The sequence below is a fragment of the Macaca mulatta genome, chromosome 15 (genome assembly GCF_049350105.2).
Source record: "Macaca mulatta isolate MMU2019108-1 chromosome 15, T2T-MMU8v2.0, whole genome shotgun sequence".
Taxonomy (NCBI): Eukaryota; Metazoa; Chordata; class Mammalia; order Primates; family Cercopithecidae; genus Macaca; species Macaca mulatta.
In genome coordinates, this window is record NC_133420.1 from 65,695,346 (window position 1) to 65,715,905 (window position 20,560).

A 20,560-nucleotide genomic window follows, 5' to 3' on the forward strand; every position below is an offset into this window, starting at 1 on the left:
GGGGAAATACAGAAGTAGAGGGAAAGTCTTTGTTTTAGTTGTTTGGTGTTTAGGGGTTTTTTTATTAAGACAGGGTCTCACTCCATTGCCCAGGTTAGAGTAGAGTGGTGCCATCATGGTTCACTGCAGCCTCGACCTCCCGGGCTTATGCCATCCTCCAGCCTGCCGAGTAGCCGAGACCACAGGCACATGCCACTACACTTGGCTAATTATTTTTATATTTTGTAGAGATAGAGTCTCTCTGTGTTTCTATGTTGCTCAGGCTGGAGGAAGTCTTTGAAACCCTGGTTTGTTGAGGACCGTTCTCTGGTACATCTTGTCTCTCATACTGTTTGCCTCATCTCTTACCTGGTTGCCGTCTGCAGCACCCATGGCTAAATGGCTTTGATTATCTTCCCTTGACTGAGATAGAGTTAATTGGAGTAGAGTTGACAGAATATAAACACTGTGATGTTGCTAGGAGCAAGAGCATGAAGGCAAACGATTCTAACCTTCCTCTGTGCCAAAGTCTTCTGAAACAAAATTATCACTTGGAAAAGGTATTAAGTGGAATCGTCCGTTATATTTTTAAGGTTAAGTTTATTTTTTCTTATGTAAGTATATCTGTCACAAAGGAAGATATTGAACACAAGTACTGAACTTTTTGTTTCATCATAACGTTTGGTTGGTGTGACAAAATTGTTTTGAAGTATTAGTCTCTTGCATTAATGTACTTACTGTTTTTAGTAAGTTGTTTGTGTTGGTAGTTTTTGGCAAAGGCAAAGTGGTGGGAGAGTAATTTTTGAACTAGCTGGCTTTGAAGACTGCTGTTCTGATTATTACATGGTGACTGGGAGGACCTCTCCTCTTTTTCTTCAGACCCATTCTACAAGTAGCAAAATACCGATAACAGAGGTTGCCAGAAATTCTCTTGGAAATCCTCTATAATTACTTGGTTGACTTTTCAAAGTATGCATGTGTGCATGCTTTGCAGACTTCTGCAAAATACACAGTAATCTTTTTAGCAGTTACTATGGTATTGTAAAGATTGCTTCTTAAAGGTTCTTTTCCCTATTTGCCACCCTCAAATAAGTTGTCTTTGTAGATCTCATAAACCAAGACTTTGCTTGAGGGGCAGCAGGATGGGGAGGGTGTCTTTTTTTTTATTTTTATTTTTTTGAGATGGAGTCTTGCTCTGTCACCCAGGCTGGAGTGCATTGGCATGATCTCAGCTCACTGCAACCTCAACCTCTGCCTCCCAGGTTCAAGCAGTTCTCCTGCCTCAGCCTCCTGAGTAGCTGGGAATTACAGACGTCTGCCACCATGCCTGGCTAATTTTTTTTTTTTTTTTTTGAGATGGAGTTTTGTTCTTGTTGCCCAGGCTGGAGTATAATATCTTGGCTCACCGCAACCTTCTGCCTCCCGGGTTCAAGCGATTCTCCCACTTCAGCCTCCCAAGTAGCTGGGATCACAGGCATGCGCCACCACGCCCGGCTAATTTTGTATTTTTAGTAGAGATGGGATTTCTCCATGTTGGTCACGCTGGTCTTGAATTCCCTACCTCAAGTGATCTGCCCGCCTCAGCCTCCCCAAGTGCTGGGATTACAGGCGTGAGCCACTGCACTTGGCTGCTAATTTTTGTATGTTTAGTAAAGATGGAGTTTCACTATGTTGGCCAGGTCGGTCTGGAACTCCTGACCTCATGATCTGCCCACCCTGGGCTCCCAAAGTGCTGGGATTACAGGTGTGAGCCACTGCGCCTGGCCGGGGTATCATTTGCTATATGAAGTGGGGTAAAGTGTTTCTCAGGTGTTTTACAAAGACAGTTGGCCCCTTTATAGAGTACCTTTAGGCGAGGCTGTGTAAAGATATACATTGTGTATACATACACTTTATGCCAACTCTTCTGGGATGATTTTTCTAGGACCTCTGGAATTTACTTTTTGTATTATAACCTAAGAGGACTGGATTCTGTTTTACACAGTTGTCTCGTATTTTCATATTAGCAAACATAATAAATTGAGTTTGTGCAGTATGGGCATTATTTTCTCTGGCATAGATAAGCTTTATTGTTTAATTAGAAAGTAATTACAGAAAAATATAAGATTACATCAAATTAAACATCCTCACTTAGATAATGACTTATACCACTTCCTTTAGTAAGTACATAGGCTTCTATTTGAACTAAAAAATGTAATTTTATATGCTGTTTGCTGATAGCTTGCTTTTTCTATCAAGGACCTCTTCCTGTATGTACCTATATAACTGGTAAAATGGCTGTGTACTGCCCCATTTATGGATACTCTAGACTACTTAGTCTCCTGAACTTGATATTTTGGGAATCCCCCTCCCCTCCTTTTATGCTGTTGATCATTTTGTCCGCACGTAAATGTTTGAACAATTATTACGTTATTGTAATTGAGACAGAGTCTCGCTCTGTCACCCAGGCTGGAGAGAAGTGGTATGATCTTGGCTCACTGAAGCCTCCACCTCCTAGGATCAAGCCTTCCAGGTTCAAGTGATTCTCCTGCCTCACCCTCCCGAGTAGCTGGGATTACAGGTGCCTGCCACCACTCCCAGCTAATTTTTATATTTTTAGTAGAGATGGAGTTTCACCATGTTGGCCAGGATAGTCTCCAACTCCTGGCCTCAAGTGATCTGCCTGCCTTGGACTCCCAACGTGCTGGGATTACAGGCATGAGCCAGTGTGCTTGGACACATTATTTTATCTGAATAAGGGCCTAGAAGTAGAATTGCTGGGTTGAAAGAGTATGCACCAAATAAAATTTGGGTACTAGGCCAAGCGCAGTGGCTTACGCCTGTAATACCAGTACTTTGGGAGGCCAAGGTAGGTGGATCACCTGACGTCAGGAGTTCGACAGCAGCCTGGCCAACATGGTGAAACCCCGTCTCTACTAAAATTACAAAAATTCGCTGGGTGTGGTGGTGTATGCCTGTAATCCCAGCTACTCGGTAGGCTGAGACAGGAGTTATTGCTTGTTCCCAGGAGGTGGAGGTTGCAGTGAGCCGAGATCGCGCCGTTGCACTCCAGTCTGGGTGACAGAGTGAGACTCTGTCTCAAAAAAAATAAAATTTTGAGGTACTATTGCTAAGTAACCTTCTAGAAAAGTTAAAATAGATGCATGCTCACCAGAACTGTATGATAATACCTGATTGTTTCACCTTAACTATCAGGTGTCAGTATATTCAATCTTCATTATCAAAACTTAGAGGTGGAAAATAATTTATATCTTGTTCATATCCATTTTATATCTAATTAAATATGTGAGTTCATCAGAACTTTGCAGAGACCAAATATTCCATTTCAAAAAAGTGTTTGGAAGTTAGCTTCCACTGTTATGGAAATAATTCAGCTTATCACCCAAATTTTAGTTTATTAATTTCCAGTGCTAATGTTTAGTTTGGATATACAATGTCAAATTTTGTTTTTTCATAAGATTTTTAAAAAGCGGCCGGGCGCGGTGGCTCAAGCCTGTAATCCCAGCACTTTGGGAGGCCGAGACGGGCGGATCACGAGGTCAGGAGATCGAGACCATCCTGGCTAATACGGTGAAACCCCGTCTCTACTAAAAATACAAAAAAAAAACTAGCCAGGCGAGGTGGCGGGCACCTGTGGTCCCAGCTACTCGGGAGGCTGAGGCAGGAGAATGGCGGGAACCCGGGAGGCGGAGCTTGCAGTGAGCTGAGGTCCGGCCACTGCACTCCAACCCGGGCGACAGAGCGAGACTCCGTCTCAAAAAAAAAAAAAAAAAAAAGCATAAAATAGTTGCTACTCTTAATTTTGGATGGAGTCATTTCAAATCCCTTCTGATATAAGGCAGATTATGAATAAGTAAATAGAAACTATTGGGCTAATTTTAGGATTTCTCTGTAACTACCCTGCTTGATAATTTTTATATCCACTTATAGTCAAGAATGTAGTATCTTTCTTTTCTCAGCAATTTGTGTATATATATGATATGATTAGGTTTGGTATCACCATTCGGGAAGAGGTGGAGAAGGGAGGTTATATAAATTATTTGACTTCTCACTAGAAGAATTCTTTGGAGGTTAAAATTTTAAGTACTTTAAAAAATTTTTAAAAGCCCACCAAAACCAAGCTAAAATTTTATTTATCTGCCATTAAATTGTTTTAGATAATTAGTTTGAATAATGGAACAGGCAAGGTTGTATTCCTGGAGCTTTTGGGGCATCATTCTAAGTAATTTTGTGGTCTTTGAATTAATACATAGATTTAAGGCCTAATAGAGAGATAACTGAGGTGGTGTAGAATAGGAGCTTGGGGAAATGACATTTACTGTATTCCTAAATTTGCCTAGGAAAGGGCTGTATGTTGGGAAAATGTACAGTATTTTGTCAGGTCAGCTAATAGCTGTAATTATTTAGCAACAGGAGCTTAGCAAGAAGATTGTTATCTTTATCATCAAGAAAGTAGAACTATATGGAAATAAATGATAAGCAGGTGAGCTGCAGGCTGTGGGTAGTTAGATTTGAAAGATACATGCATGTGCTGGGCGCGGTGGCCCACGCCTGTAATCCCAGCATTTTGGGAGGCCGAGGAGGGCGGATCATGAGGTCAGGAGATCGAGACCATCGTGGCTAACACGGTGAAACCCTGTTTCCACTACAAATACAAAAAATTAGCTGGGCGTTGTGGCGGGCGCCTGTAGTCCCAGCTACTCAGGAGGCTGAGGCAGGAGAATGGCGTGAACTTGGGAGGCGGAGCTTGCAGTGAGCCGAGATCACACCACTGCACTCCAGCCTGGGCGACAGAGCGAGACTCCATCTCAAAATAATAATAATAATAATAAAGAAAGATACATGCATGTGCCCTTGATAATTATACACACTTGGAATGATAAATGATTAACAGCCGTTCTCTCTGATAGACTTCATGGGAGACCGTAGGGGGGAAGAAAAAGAATTTTGCAAAAGAAAATTCAGAAAACAAAGAGAATAGAGAGAAGAAAAGCGAGAAAGAGTCAAGTCGTGGACGTGGAAACAACAACCGGAAAGGAAGAGGTGGCAATCGTGGCAGAGAATGTAAGTACAGACTTTCTCCTCAGTTTTTTCTCTTCTCTTCTTTCGTCTCGAGTGACCCTCCTGTCTCAGCCTCCCAAAGTGTTGGAATTACAGGCATGAGCCACTGCGCTCAGCTTTCTCAAATTTTTTCTTAGGAGTTTCCTTACATTCTGAACAACTGAAAGATTAGTCCATAGCATGCTCATAAATTTGTTTCCTCAATGCAGAATTTGTTCTAATAGTTAACACTAGAAATGAGTGGCACCTGACTAGTTTCATAAGAGCCTCCCATGTGGTTTCATATCAACATTGACCTGGGCTATAGGCAGGTGGTTGTGTAGTGTGTCTTATGACTGCCTTCTGTTATAAGGCAGACACATTCGTTAATTTTAGAATTGTGTGTGTGTGGCAAAGAAGGGGCCAGGGGTCATTTACTTATAGGTAGATAAAGCTGTTTTTTTCTTCTCCATTTATAGAGACTCATGGTATAGACAAGAGTTAGATTAAGAGAAAAGTTGCTGAATAGGCAGGATTTCTCATAGGCAGACAAGAGTTAGATTAAGGGAAAAGTTGCTGAATAGGCAGGATTTCTCATAGGCAGACAAGAGTTAGATTAAGAGAAAAGTTGCTGAATAGGCAGGATTTCTCATAGGCAGACAAGAGTTAGATTAAGAGAAAAGTTGCTGAATAGGCAGGATTTCTCATAGGCAGGTCTCATTTCCATTAGACCTAGGTTTTCTAGGTTTTGTCACTGTTTATGCAAAACAACCCTGTCTGCTCTGGCAGTGTGTCAGTGTAGCTAAGTTATGAAAGAATAAAATGTAAATATTTAACATATCACTCTAGAGACTCTTGCTTGTCTCATATATTCCACCGATATTTATTGAGTATCTACTATGTAGTGGATACTTTTATAGGCATGCAGCATTGAATAAAATAGGTAAAATCTTTGCCCTTCTAAAACTTATATTTTAAAGAAGGTCAAATGGGATGTAACAATAAAGGAGATAAAATATTTTATATTAATATATTTTAATGGTGTTATGTAGAAATTATGTTATAGGGAAAGACAAAGGCAGAAAGAGAGATGCAAATTATGGGAATAGGTCTGGCAAATGTAAGTGGGTTGCCAAGGAAAGCCTCACTGGAATTTATGTGAGTCAACCTCTGACAGAGGTGAGGGGAGCAAGCCATTCCAATATTGTTTATAAAATTTCTGTATTATATAGAGCTATTAATGCCAATATAGGGATGAGAAAAAGAAAAGACTGCGAGTTGGCATCTTCCGGTTAGTATTCTAGAAAAACCCAATTCTAACACTTTAGTTTTTCTAAGAACTCAGTGTTTCCTTGGTATTACTATTTTGCTATTCTGTGCCTTTCCAGGCTTTGAACGTAACTAATGATCAAATTCTGTGATATATTAACATAGTTGCATAATGGAGGTAGTTTTTTTTGAAGCAGAAACTTCACAGCAAGTCCACAAAGAAGAAAGAAAAATCAATCAATATGTTATTTTAATTTGTTTTCAGAATTTTCATGTGAATTAAGGAAGATGTGATTTCTTTTTCTCTTTTTTTTTTTTTTTTTTTTTACTTCTTTTTTTTTGAGACAAGGTCTTACTCTTCCACCCAGGCTGAAGTGCAGTGGCGTGATCACAGCTCACTGCAGCCTTGACCTCCCTGGGCTCAGGTGATCCTCCCACCTCAGCCTCCTGAGTAGCTGGGACTACTAGCTGCACGCCATCACAACCATGCCTGGCTGATTTTCATATTTTTTGTATTTTATATGTTGTATTTTTACTGAGACAGAGTCTTGCTCACTTGCCCAGACTGGAGTGCAGTGAGGAGATCTCGGCTCACTGCAACCTCTGCCTATTGGGTCCAAGCAATCTCCTGCCTTAGCCTCTCGAGTAGCTGGAACTATAGGTACACGCCACCACACCCGGCTAATTTTTATATTTTTCGCTAGAGACGGGGTTTCCTTGTGTTAGCCAGGCTGGTCTCAAACTCCTGGCCTCAAGTGATCCGCCTGCCTCAGCCTCCCAAAGTGCTGGGATTATAGGTATGAGCCATTGCGCCTGGCCAATTTTTGTATTTTTTTTGTATGTCGCCCAGGCTGGTCTCAAGCTCTTGAGCTCAAGAGATCTGCCCCCCTCAGCTGGAAATTACAAGTGCTAGAACTACAAGTGTAAGCCACTGTGCCTGACCTCATTCAGTTTTTAAGTCACTTATGTTTTTGTTTTTCCTGTTTCTGAACCCATTGTTTAAATTGTAGCCTGTTTGTCATTCCTTCTTTGCCTTTAATAGGTGCTTGGTAAGGTTACGTACAAGAGGTTTGGAAATGGAAATTTGATTTTTCTGCTCTTTTCCCCCTAGTTAGAGGTGAAGAAAATGGAATTGATTGCAATCAAGTGGACAAACCTTCAGATCGTGGCAAGCGAGCCCGAGGTAGAGGTAAGCTAGAGTAAGAGAGAAGAAAATGCTTTCAATTAGGAGGAAAAAGCAGGCGGTTGCTTTTCTGGACTCTGACTAGGGATAGCAATGTGTTCTGAAAGAATGGCAGGTCGTCTTAAAATCTGATCATTTGTTTACTGATGCCCGTAAATGAACTATTTTGTGTTACGTAGTTTTGAAGAAACCAAAGGGTTGTTTTTGGATGAGCTGAGAAAGCCCTTTCTATGAATAGTTTAAAACTTAAAGCTCTAACCAAAGACAAATTATAATTGTATTACATTTGGAATACAATGCAATAGGGTTTTTAAAACCTTACTTTAAAAATACTTTATTGCTAAAAAAGGCTATGTTCATTTGAGCGTTCAGTGAGTTGTAGTCTTTTTGCTGTAGTCCTCACTTCCAGCTATTTTGAAGTGTATAATACGTAATTGTTAAGTAGTCACCTTACTTTACTGTTGAACATTAGAACTTACTCCCTTTTTTTGGGACAGGGTCTTACTCTGTCACCCAGGCTGGAGTGCAGTGGCACCATCTCAGCTAACTGCAACCTCTACCTCCTGGGCTCAAATAATCCTTCCACTTACCCTCCTGAGTATCTGGGACTATAGGTGCATTCCACCATGCCCAGCTAATTTTTGTATTTTTGATAGACATGGGGTTTTACCATGTTGACCAGTCTGGTCTCAAACTCCTGGCCTCAAGTGATCCACCCGCCTAATCCTCCCAAAGTGGTGGGATTACAAGCATGAGCCACCGAGCACGGCCTAGAATTTATTCCTTCTGTGTTTTAACCTATCCACCAATCTCTCTTTATTCCCCACCCTCTATACCCATCACCTTCTCTCCCTCTGGTAACTATCTTTCCACTCTTTACCTGCATGAGATAACTTTTTTAGCTCCCATGTGAGTGAGTACGTGTGATATTTGTCTTTCTGTGTCTGGTTTATTTTATTTAATACAGTGTCTTCCAGGTCCATTCATGTTGCTCCAGAGGACATCATTTCATTCTTTTATGACTGAATAGTATTCCAACGTGTAAATTTATCACTTTTTGAAATCCATTCATCTGTTGATAAACACTTAGGTTGATTCTCTGTATTTGTGAATATTGTGAATAGTGCTTCACTTCAAAATAGCTAGAAGTGAGGACTTGAAAAGTTCTCAACACATAGAAATGATAAACGCTCATAGTAACGGATACCCTAAATACCACAACTTGATAATTATGTATTCTCTGCATGTAGCAAAGTACCACATGTACCCCATAAATGTGTTTAAATATTATGTATCAGTAAAAAGTTAAAAATTTAGAAAGAAGAGAAATTGCCACAGCCACCCCAACCTGGCAACTATGAAGCACTATTGGTTTCCTTTTCTTTGTATAAATATCCAGTAATGGGATTGGTGGATCATATGGTAATTCAATTTTTTGTTTTTGATAAATCTCCATACTGTTTTCCAAAATGGCTGCACCAGTTTATATTCCCACCAGTAGTGTATGAGAGTTCCCTTTTCCCTGTGTCTTCACCAGCATCTGTTTAATTTGCTTAATTAATTAGATGTAGTGGCATGATCATAACTCACTGCAGTCTTGAACTCCTGGGTTCAGGCAATCTTCCTGTCTCAGCCACCTCAGTAGTTGGGATTACAGGCTACTTTTTGTCTTTTTGATAATAGCTGTTCTAACTGGGGTAAGATGATACCTCATTGTGGTTTTCTTTGTATTTTGTTGATGTTTAATGATGAACATTTTTTGTGTACCTTTTGGCCATTTGTGTATTGTTTTTTTAGATCCTTTGTCTACTGTTTTTTTTTTTTTTTTTTCTCTTAAGAGACAGTATCTCACTCTTGCCCAGCCTGGAGTGCGGTGACATGATCTTAACTTACTGCAACCTCGAAATCCTGGGCTCAAGTGATTCTTACACCTCAGCCTCCTGAGCAGCTGGGGCTATAGGCACGAGCCCCACCATGCCTGCCTAATTTTTTGTATTTTTAGTAGAGATGGGGTTTCACTGGTTACACATTTTATTTATTTATTTACTTATTTAGAGACAGAGTCTCGCTCTGTCTCAAGGTTGGAGTGCACTGGTGCAATCTCAGCTCACTGCAACCTCTTCCTCCAGGATTCAAGCGATTCTCCTGCCTCAGCCTCCCATGTAGCTGGGACTACAGGCTCAGCTAATTTTTGTATTTTTAAATGGAGATGGGGTTTCACCATGTTGGCCAGGATGGTCTCGATCTCTTGACCTAGTGATCCGCCCGCCTCGGCCTCCCAAAGTGCTGGGATTACAAGGCGTAAGCCCCCGCGCCTAACCTATTTTCATTTTTATTGTTTATTTTTTATTTTTTATTTGTTTTTATTTTTGAGACGGGAGTTTCGCTCTTGTTGCCCTGGCTGGAGTGCAATGGTGGGATCTTGGCTCATCACAACCTCCGCCCCCTGGGTTCAAGCAATTCTTTTGCCTGAGCCTCCCGAGTAGCTGGGATAACAGGCATGCGCCACCATGCCCAGCTACTTTTGTGTTTTCAGTAGAGTAGGGTTTCTCCATGTAGGTCAGGCTTAAATGTGTATTTAAGTTACTTTTCTTCTTTTGTATGTTTCTTTATCTCGTGTATTGATACATGGTTTAGCAGCTTATATGTATTATTTTGGTCTTTTCTTCTGGTGAGATTGAGTCAAGTAAGGTAGTGAACTATTGTTTATTTTTTTAGAGACAGGGTCTCGCTCTGTTGCCCATCCTGGAGTACGGTGGCATGATCATAGCTCACTGCAACCTTCAACTCTTATGCTCAAGCAATACTCCTGCCTTAGCCTCCTGAGTAGATAGGACTGCAGGTGCACATCACAATGCCCAGCTAATTTTTTTTCTTTTTCTTTTATTGATTGATTGATTGATTGATTGAGACGGAGTCTCGCTCTGTCACCCAGATTGGAGTGCAGTGGTACACTCTCAGCTCACTGCAAGCTTCGCCTCCCGGGTTCACGCCATTCTCCTGCCTCAGCCTCCCGAGTAATTGGGACTACAGGCGCCCGCCACCATGCCTGGCTAATTTTTTGTATTTTTAATAGAGACGGGGTTTCACCATGTTAGCCAGGATGGTCTCAATCTCCTGACCTCGTGATCCGCCCGCCCCGGCCTCCCAAAGTGTTGGGATTACAGGTGTGAGCCATGCTCCTGGCTATGCCCAGCTAATTTTTAAAAGCATTTTTGTAGAGATAGGTCTCCCTGTATTGCCCAGGCTGGTCTTGAACTCCTGACTCCAAGCAGTCCTCCTCACTTGGCCTCCTAAAGCAGAGGGATTACAGGCACGAGCCACTGCACCTGGCTGCTAATGAATTACACTTGAAGTTACAGGGTTTGGTTTCCTTCTGGATGGCAGAAAAATAATGCAAAAAAGGCAACAATAGTTTATTCTGTAACCTTTCTCACTGCTTTATCTTACTGTTTTGTATTTAGTAACTCAGATTAGTTCCTCTACTTTTTTTTTTTTTTTTTTTTTGAGATGGAGTCTCGCTCTGTTGCCCAGGCTGGAGTGCAGTGGCACAATCTCGGCTCATTATAAGCTCCCCCTCCTGGGTTCACACCATTCTCCTGGCTCAGGCTCCTGAGTAGTTGGGACTATAAGTACCCACCACCACGCCTGGCTAATTTTTTGTATTTTTAGTAGAGACAGGGTTTCACCGCGTTAGCCAGGATGGTCTCGATCTCCTGACCTCGTGATCCGCCCGTGATCCTCCCAAAGTGCTGGGATTACAGGTGTGAGCCACTGCTCCTGGCCATATATCAGTCTTAAATGTAGCAACTGATATTTACATACCTATTGTGTTGTTGAAGATATTGCTGTAAATAAGCTTTGTTCCTCAGTGAATTCCAGGGATGTTTTGTCATTTTCATTTGATTAATGTAGTATTCTTTGAGGCTGGGGAGGGGTTATTCCAGACTCTCTTGAGAATGTAGGGGGATAGACTCCCAAGTCTCTGAGCCAGAAAAACACCAAAGATGCCGCCTTCTGTTTGTGGCCTGAACAGGTCCCTGGACATGGAAGTAGTACCATCTATATTATTGAACTAGTCCTGAGAAATCTGGAATTTTTTTGAGGCCGGGTCTTGCTATGTTGCTCAGGCTGGCCTCTGGCACAGCTAGCCCTTTTTTTTTTTTTTTTTTTTCTTTTTAAATTATACTTTTAAGTTCTAGGGTGCACGTGTACAACGTGCAGGTTTGTTACATATGTATACATGTGCCATGTTGGTGTGTTGCACCCATTAACTGGTCATTTACATTAGGTATATCTCCTAATTCTGTCCCTCCCCTCTCCCACAACCCCACAACAGGCCCCGGTGTGGGATGTTCCCCACCCTGTGGCACAGCTAGCTTTTAAAGTCCTTCTTACTATCTTCTGGGGATGAGGGGAAGGAGTGCTTTCTATCTTTTTAGATTAGGCCCACTTTCTGCATTTGCTTCCCTTCAGGCTGTTTGAAAAGGAGGGATGTCTGCAGTTAAGATCTGCCCCAATAGGGGTGGTTGGTTGTTCTTTGAATTTCGGCTTTCAGAGTAATGAGCAACTAGGCCAGGCATGGTAGCTCACACCTATAATCCCAGCACTTTCGGAGGCTGAGGTGAGCGGATCACTGGAAGCCGGGAGTTCAAGACCAGCCTGGCCAATATGGCCAGTGAAATCCCAACTCAGAAAAAGAAAAAGTAATGAGCAACTTTTCCATTTCGATTCTCAGCATGGAATATGTAAATATTAGTCAAAACTTGAAGCGGGGAGTGGTGGCTTACGTCTGTAATCCCAGTACTTTGGGAGGGTGAGGTGGGTGGATCACTTGAAGTCAGGAATTCAAGACCAGCCTGGACAACGTGGTGAAACCCTGTCTCCACTAAAAATACAAAAATTATCCAGGCGTGGTGACGCAGGCCTGTAATCCCAGCTACTCGGGAGACTGAGGCACAAAAATCATTTGAACCTGGGAGGTGGAGGTTGTGGTGAGCTAAGATTACGCCACTGCACTCCAACCTTGGTGACAGAGCAAAACTCTGTCTCCAAAAATTCAAAAAAAAAACCCTTGAACAGTCATTCAACAGATACGTAGTAGAGTCCCAGGGCTTGAGGAGGAAAGGTACAGCATTTACCATAACATGGTTTATTCACTTTGATAATCTTTGGAAACGTTGGACTTGGTTTTCATGATTAAAATACACTGGATTTTTATTCTGAGCTGCTAGATTAATCTGTTCCTTCCAGATAACAATGCAGGGAAATGGTATATACACAGAAACCAACGTTACTAGTAGCATTACTGCCAGGTGAGTGCGAAACAATAATTCCATTATCTTGTTAGAATTTATGGGGAAGATGGATTGGATTTTTTTTTATTTTTTTATTTTTTGAGATGGAGTCTCGCTCTGTCGCCCAGGCTGGAGTGCAGTGGCTGGATCTCAGCTCACTGCAAGCTCCGTCCCCCAGGTTTACGCCATTCTCCTGCCTCAGCCTCCCGAGTAGCTGGGACTACAGGCACCTGCCACCTCGCTCGGCTAGTTTTTTGTGTTTTTTAGTGGAGACGGGGTTTCACTGTGTTAGCCAGGATGATCTCGATCTCCTGACCTCGTGATCCACCCGTCTCGGCCTCCCAAAGTGCTGGGATTACAGGCTTGAGCCACCGCGCCCGGCCCCGGATTGGATTTTTTAATTAAAAAAAATTTTTTGTTAGAGGCTCATGCCACTGTGCCCATAAAAAATAGTTTTGTAGAGAGGGAGTCTCCCTGTATTGCCCAGACTGGCCTTGAACTCCTTGCTCAAGCCACCCTTCCACCTCAACTTCCAAATTGTTGAGATGATAGGTGTGAGCCACCATGCCTGTCTCAGAAAAGTTTTTAATTTTCATAAAGTCCATTTTGTCTAGTTTTTCTTTTTTTGCCTGTAGTTTTGGTGTCATATTGAAGAAATCATTGCTAAATCCAGTGTTGTAAAGCATTTGCTTTGTGTTTTTCTCTGAGAGTTTTATAGTTTTAGCTCTTAAATTTAGGCCTTTGCTCTTCAGTTCAGGATTTTAATGAAGAGAGAATGTGGAAAGGTGCTAGTCATAATTTTCTCTTCTTGTTTGCTTATTCCCATGCTTGCTGCCATTTTGGTCTTTGATCAAAGACCTAGTATTTAAAATGATATTTAACAGTGCCTTCAGCTTACTTTGAATTTTCCTCTTTCTGGTTCTCATTTCATTTTATAGTAGTGGCTTATAATTCCATGGTGTTTGCCCTTCCTGATTTTAAAGGGTGCAGACTGTTTTATAATATAACCTTCCTGTGTTTAGCTGTCAAATACCACAAATATAATACAAGGAGAATTTAATTCTTTTCTAGCCTTAGAAGTCACTAACTGGGTATAGGTAGTTGTATCATCAGGGATCAGTAAATTGGAAATTGGATGCCCTGGATTGGAATGTTGGTGCCATTAGGAACAATGATAATATTGTCTGGGTAGTGAGTATAGGATGAAGAAGGAAGTGTAATTGTGTAGGACATGAATATTATTTTATAATATAATTGTTTGTTTTTTTTTTAAAGGATTTGGACGTGGCAGAGGGAGAGGGGCAGGAAGGTTCTCAACCCAAGGCATGGGGTAAGTCATAGCCATCCTAGTTTTATAGTTATTTAATTCCCTAGTTTTTATGCTTCAATTGCCTCTAATACCCTGCATCTAATTTGATCATCATGGTGAATCTAGTGTTTTCTATACTTAAAGAGATTTACAAATAAGAAAAATAATATGAATAAAATTGATCTTTTAAATAGGCATTAGAGCAGGGTTTCTAGCCTTGGCACTATTGATTGTGGATTGGATAATACTTCCATGGAGTGGTAGGGTCTCCTGTATATTGTAGGATGTTTAGCAACATCTGTCCTCTCTGTACTATTAATAAATATCAGTAGCAGTCACCTGAAGTTGTGACAACATACCTACAGACATACCTAAATGGCACTGCCTAAGGGCCATGTTAGTTAATCCAGCCATTGTCTTTGAATGCTAAGTAAATGTAGTGCTTATTTATGTAGAAGTGATATCTTTTTCCTGAATTGTAATAGTGAACATTGAACAGACTCAAAGGTAGTAAAATCAGAGGTTTATTTCTTGTTTCTGGGTGTTATTTTACTTTTTGTTGCTTCTAAAACATTAGCTCCCATTGAATTTTTAGAAAAAGTTTTAAAACATCCTGTGGAAGCCATACGTAGATGCAGTCAAGGAAGGGAATTGGCTCCAAGAAAAGCCCTTTGTCTCTCTCTAACTTCAGGCAGCACTCTTGGTGTCAGTGCCTTCTAGATAAGTGGTGGTGCCTCCTGCAATCTGCCTTCTTCCTAAGCTCCTTCGAGGAAAAGGAGGGATAAAAACACAGGGAGCAAACTCTCAGGAGCGCTTTAAGACATAGCCCTGCCCATTAGCTGTAAATTGTTTTGTGGATTTTTCTGTTTACTTCACATTCCTTTGTGAAAATTTTAAAGGTAATATTTGTTTTGGCTCATGTTAGACCTCTGAACCATGATTCAGTTAAACTGGGTGTTCAGTTTAGGATTTTATTGAAAAGAAATAGAGGTGCTGAACAAAATGTTTTCTTCTTTATCTAATGTTTCTATAAAGGAGCATATAATTCTAAGCTATAAAAGGTTCAAAGCCAAACTTGGATTCTGACTTGGGAAGAAAATACCTGTGTTCCCTATTTATTCCTTATTTTTCAGCAGGACTCTTATGAGAGCCCTTATTCTGCCTTGAAAGATTATGGGTCTCCTTGTCTGCTTTAGGATGCTGAGGACCATGTTTTAGTAAAATAAGGCTATTATACCAGAATGTGTGGAAGGTCCCTAGGCAGCTTCTGGTTTTCACATCTGCATCTCCATGGCTGGCAGAATTAGTTATATTTAAATAGGGGAAGGAGAGGTGATGTCTTTTACAGTGGCTGTGAGAAGACACTGGGCTTGTTTGGTGGAAGATCATGTATGGTTAATATTTTGGCTTAGGTGCTTGCTTCTTTTGCCTTTATTATTTCTTTATTTCAAACCCCAGGACATTTAATCCTGCGGACTATTCAGATTCTACATCTACAGATGTGTGTGGGACAAAGCTAGTAGTTTGGGAAGCTGCTCAGAATGGTGCAGATGAGGGAACTGGTAAGTGTTCTGTTTTTGCCAGAGATGAGTTTTAAATGTTTGAGCTATTAAGAGTTTTATGTTCTCATGCAAAGATGAAGTCTAAATGTGCTGATGGAAAAGAATGAAAACCAGGCTACTGTCCTACCTCTGAAATTATTCTTAGTTGGTTCTTACCACCAAAGTCTGTCACATATAAATCTCATGATGACAAAGAATTTGATTTTCCCTTCTGCGAGCTAAGAAAGGCTATATAAGGTAATTGGCATAAATCAGCACAAACCCACACTCCAATCAAAGTATGTCACAGATATATAGAATTTCTGAGGAGAAGATTTTTTACTGGAAGTACTTCCCATTTCTAATGGTGGATTCTTTGGTCAGATAATGTATGATAATGCGGTAGATGATAGATGGATTTGTAGCAACGTTGCTACTGCAGGTTTTTCTGTATCATGCTGTTTCTGGATTATTTTCTGAAATTCTTGGGGTAAATATTGGTTGTTTATTTATATAAAGCTCTTTGTACAGTAAGTATTGAGATTATACTTATAGAAACATAATTTAGCCAGGTGCAGTGGCTCACACCTGTAATCCCAGCACTTTGGGAGACCGAGGCAGATGGAGCATTTGAGGTCAGGAATTCGAGAGCAGCCTGGCCAACATGGTGAAACCCCGTCTCTACAGAAATATAAAAAAATTAGCCAGGCTTGGTGGTGCGTGCCTTTAATCCCAGCTACTTGGGAGGCTGAGACAGGAGAATCGCTTGAACCCAGGAGGTGGAGGTTGCAATGAGCCGAGATCGTGCCATTGCACTCCAGCCTGGGTAACAGAGCGAGACTTCATCTCAAAACAACAACAACAACAACAAAAACATAATTTAACACAATGAAATATAACCTAGATTTAGAATATAGTTCAATAAATTATCAAGCCCTGGTGCAAGTTGTTCATGCCTGTAATCTCAGCATTTAGGTGGCTGAGGCGGGAGGATCACTTGAGCCACAGTTTGAGGTGAGCCTGATTAACATAGTAAGATCTCATCTATACTAAGAAAACGTAAAAAATTAACATGGCATGGTGGTTGCGCCTATGGTCCCAGCTGCTTGGGAGGCTGGAGAGGAGAGAGTCACTTGAGCCTGGGAGGTTGAGGATGACATAAGCTATGATTGTACCACTGCACTCCAACCTGGCAACAGAGCAAGGCTGTGTCTCAAAAAATAAAAAATAAAATAAAATAATGCACACAAGCATCCATATAACATCAACCCTAGCCAGAAAGTAAGAGAGTACGACCAGAATCACAACTAATCAACTGTAAATAGAGAAACTGTAAAGAGGGTCAACAAAATTTGTAAGTTGTTATTTGAAAACACTAGTAAAATTGTTAAGCTTCTTATGAGATCATCAAGGGAAGGTGAAGAACATGAGTAATTAGTTCCAGGAAGGAGAAAAGGAATATTGATATAGATCATACAGATATTAAGGAGATTATAAGATACTGTATGTCGATTTTTTTTTTTTTTGGCAACAAGTTTGGAATTACTAATTTCACTCTTGTAAAAATCTTTAAGTATTTGAAAATAGAATTCAGTAAGACAGAAACAGGAAAAGGTTACCATAACCACGTTAAAATTATGCTTGGGTTGAGCGTGTTAAATCACACCTGTAATCCCAGCACTTTGGGAGGCTTAGGTGGGCAGATCACTTGAGCTCAGGAGTTTGAGACCAGCCTGGGCAACATGGTGAAACCCCATCTCTGCAAAAAAATACAAAAATTAGCTGGGTGTAGTAGCATATGCCTGTGGTCTCAGCTACTTGGGATGCTGAGGTGGGAGAATCACTTGAATCTGGGAGACATAGGTTGCAGTGAGCTGAGATTGTGCCACTGCACTTTAGCCTGGGTGACAGAGTGGGACTCTGTCTCAAAAAAAGAAAGAGAGAGAGAAAGAAAGAACGAAAGAAAGAGAAAGAATGAATTACACCTGGTATTTAAGTGTGCTTAACTGTTTTTTGGGGTGGGGGGGTTTTGAGATGGAGTCTCTGTCACCCAGGCTGGAGTACAATGGCATGATCTTGGCTCACTGCAACCTCCACCTCCCAGGTTCAAGCGATTCTCCTGCCTCAGCGTCCTGAGTAGCTGGGATTACAGGTGTCCGGCACTATGCCTGGCTAATTTTTTTGTATTTTTAGTAGGCAGGGTTTCACCATGTTGGCCAGGCTAGTCTCTAACTGCTGACCTCAAATGGTCCACTCACCTTGGCCTCCCAAAGTGCTGGGATTACAGGCGTAAGCCACCATGCCCCACCTTCTTTTCTGTTTCTTTTTTTAAGAGAACATCTCACTCTGTTGTCCGGGCCGGAGTGCAGTGGTGTGATCATCACTCACTGTAGCCTTGAACCACTGGATTCAAGCCATCTTCCCACCTTAACCTCCCTAGTACTTACTGCTGGGACTATGGCACACACCACTGCACTGGGTGAATTTTAAAATTTTTTGTAGATAAAAGATTTTGCATTGTTGCAGAGGCTGGTCTTGAACTCCTGGCTTCAAAGATCCACCCAGCCAGTGCTGGGATTACTGACATGAGCCACCATGCCCAGCTTAGTTTGTTTAACTTTTAAAAAACAAATCAGTCCACTCCTAGATGCTTACCCAAAAGACAGGAAAATGTAGGTTCACATAAAAATCTTGTACAAAAAGATTCATAGCAACATAATTAATAATTATAAAAAAGTAGAAACAACCCATACTTCCTATTGAACAGGTCTGTCACGGTAGGGGAAGAAACCTCAAATGTTTATCAATGGATGAATGTATAAGCAAAATATAGAATATACATAGAATAGAATAATGTTCAGCCATAAAAAGGAATTAAGGTACATGCTACAACATGAATGAACCTTGAAAATAGTTTGGAAAATAGTATGCAGAGTCACAGAAAGACCACATATATTGTGTTTTATGATTTTATTTGAAATGTCTAAGGCAAATTTATAGGGACAGAAATTAGCTTGGTGGTTGCCTAGGACTGGAACTATTTGGGAAAAGTGGTGAGTGACTACGAATGAGTATGGGGTTTGTTTCAGAGGTGATGGTTACACAAATTGTGAATATACTAAAAATTATTCAGCCGTCTACTGTAAAAGGGTAGATTTCATGTTATGTGTGTTATATATAAAAATACAGAAATAAGTATTATCCATTTAACAGAATTAAAGATAAAAATCCTTATGATTATTTCTGTAAGGAAGAGCGTTCAATATTCGTTCATGATTAAAACAAACCAACAGTGTTTCTGAATGGCATGTGGGATTTGAGCCGGATAATGGTCTTTGATTCCAGCAACATGGAGACTTTGTACCATGGCCCATTCTTAGTACTCGAATGTCCCAACGTGAAGCTGACGAAGCCGACCAGGCTGCACATGCCTTCAGCCATGACTGTGTATGCTTTGGTGGTGGTGTCTTGCTTCCTCATGACCAGAGGAATAATTTATGATGTTATTGTTGAACCTCCAAGTGTTGGCTCTGTGACTGATGAACATGGGCATCAGAGGCCAGTAGCTTTCTTGGTGTACAGAGTAAATGGACAATATATTATTATGGAAGGACTTGCATCCAGCTTCCTGTTTACAGTGGGAGGTTTAGGTTTCATAATCCTGGACCAGTCAAATGCACCAGATATCCCCAAACGCAGCAAATTTCTTCTTTTATTCTTTGGATTTGTTTGTGTCCTATTGAGTTTTTTTTACAGTTAGAGTATTCATGAGAATGAAACTGCCAGGCAATCTGATAGGTTAGAGTGCCTTTTGAGAAGAAATCAATGGATACTGGATTTGCTCCTGTCAATGAAGTTTTAAAGTCTATACCAATCCGCTATTGTGAAATGTGGAAAAGAATGAAGAGCAGCATTAAAGAAATATGTAGTGAAAACACTGGAAGTGTATTGATGCTTGGAGTAAAATTTCTTCTTGGTATCAGAGACAAGTTTATCACAGTATTTTTTTTCCTGCTGATCTGTTGAGCTCAGTGATGTTGAGTGACATTTTCTTCTTAGTTTTTCGTTTTTTAAAGAAAATATACTCCAGTTTACAAATATAATATTGAATAAAGTGATTATGTTTTGTAGCCCCTTTAACTTTTTTTTGTAGATGACATTTCTGATTTTCAGAATTAATGTAAAATCAAGAAGCAAGATTCCATAAGTTGAGAATTCTGGATGGCTGATCAGTTTTACCTATGGTGCCTTGCCTTTTAATAGGGAGTGTGATAATACATTATTCCAAATATGTATGTATGACTGTTTCCTGAACAATAAGATCTATGAAAGGAGCAGAAATAATTTTTCTAATTAAAAACAAACAAAACCCTGGCAATTAGAAATACAGGGAATTTCCTTAATCAAATAAGGAATATCTGTAAACTTACAGCAGGTATTACAGTCACTGGTGATATATTGAGTGTTTTTCCTCTGGAACAGGATAAAAACATGTGGTCACTGCTTCCATTCGCACTGTTCTGGAGGTCCTAGCCAGTGCAATAAAGAAAAATAAGTAAGTCATAAGGACTGGAGAATAAACCGTTGTTTTCTGTGATTATGTAAAAGAAACTATAGATGAATTATTGGAGAGTTTCACAAGCACAAAATGCAAGACACAAGTTTCATGAATGAATATATTTCTGTAAATCGTCAACAAACAGAAAATGGAAAAAAATTGCTAGTAGCTCCAGAAAACACCAAATACCTAGGAATAAGTCTAATGATATGTAAAATATGTAAGATTAGAAAAAATAGAAAACAATATTGAGAGAAAATAAAGAAGACAATAAATAGAGGGATATACCACTTTAATATATTTTAGTCTTACTGTTGTGACATTTAGTTTTTATTGACTCAGTCTTTGAATTTCTTAATCCATGGTAGTCCATCTCATGTAAAT

General features: G+C 40.4%; 1 protein-coding gene and 1 long non-coding RNA gene across 43 annotated transcripts in view; one reads left to right on the top strand and one right to left on the bottom strand.

The window, feature by feature from the left end:
- Nucleotides 1-20,560, top strand: part of UBAP2 (ubiquitin associated protein 2) — a 129,733-nt gene that overhangs the window by 55,559 nt on the left and 53,614 nt on the right. For all 42 annotated transcript variants that reach the window (XR_013404740.1, XM_077965827.1, XM_077965824.1 and 39 more), the window contains 4 exons: nucleotides 4,890-5,043; nucleotides 7,400-7,477; nucleotides 14,044-14,098; nucleotides 15,536-15,639. Coding sequence is in view for 35 of the 42 variants with exons in the window: in XM_077965827.1 (XP_077821953.1) it covers nucleotides 4,890-5,043; nucleotides 7,400-7,477; nucleotides 14,044-14,098; nucleotides 15,536-15,639 (391 nt within the window). In the remaining 7 variants the exon portion in view is untranslated. The remainder of the gene's footprint in view (nucleotides 1-4,889; nucleotides 5,044-7,399; nucleotides 7,478-14,043; nucleotides 14,099-15,535; nucleotides 15,640-20,560) is intronic.
- LOC144334654 (uncharacterized) lies at nucleotides 6,593-20,122 on the bottom strand. The gene is made up of 3 exons (XR_013404765.1): nucleotides 17,742-20,122; nucleotides 16,207-17,427; nucleotides 6,593-7,052 (listed from the first exon to the last, which is right to left on the bottom strand). It is a non-coding gene; the product is annotated as an uncharacterized LOC144334654 (long non-coding RNA).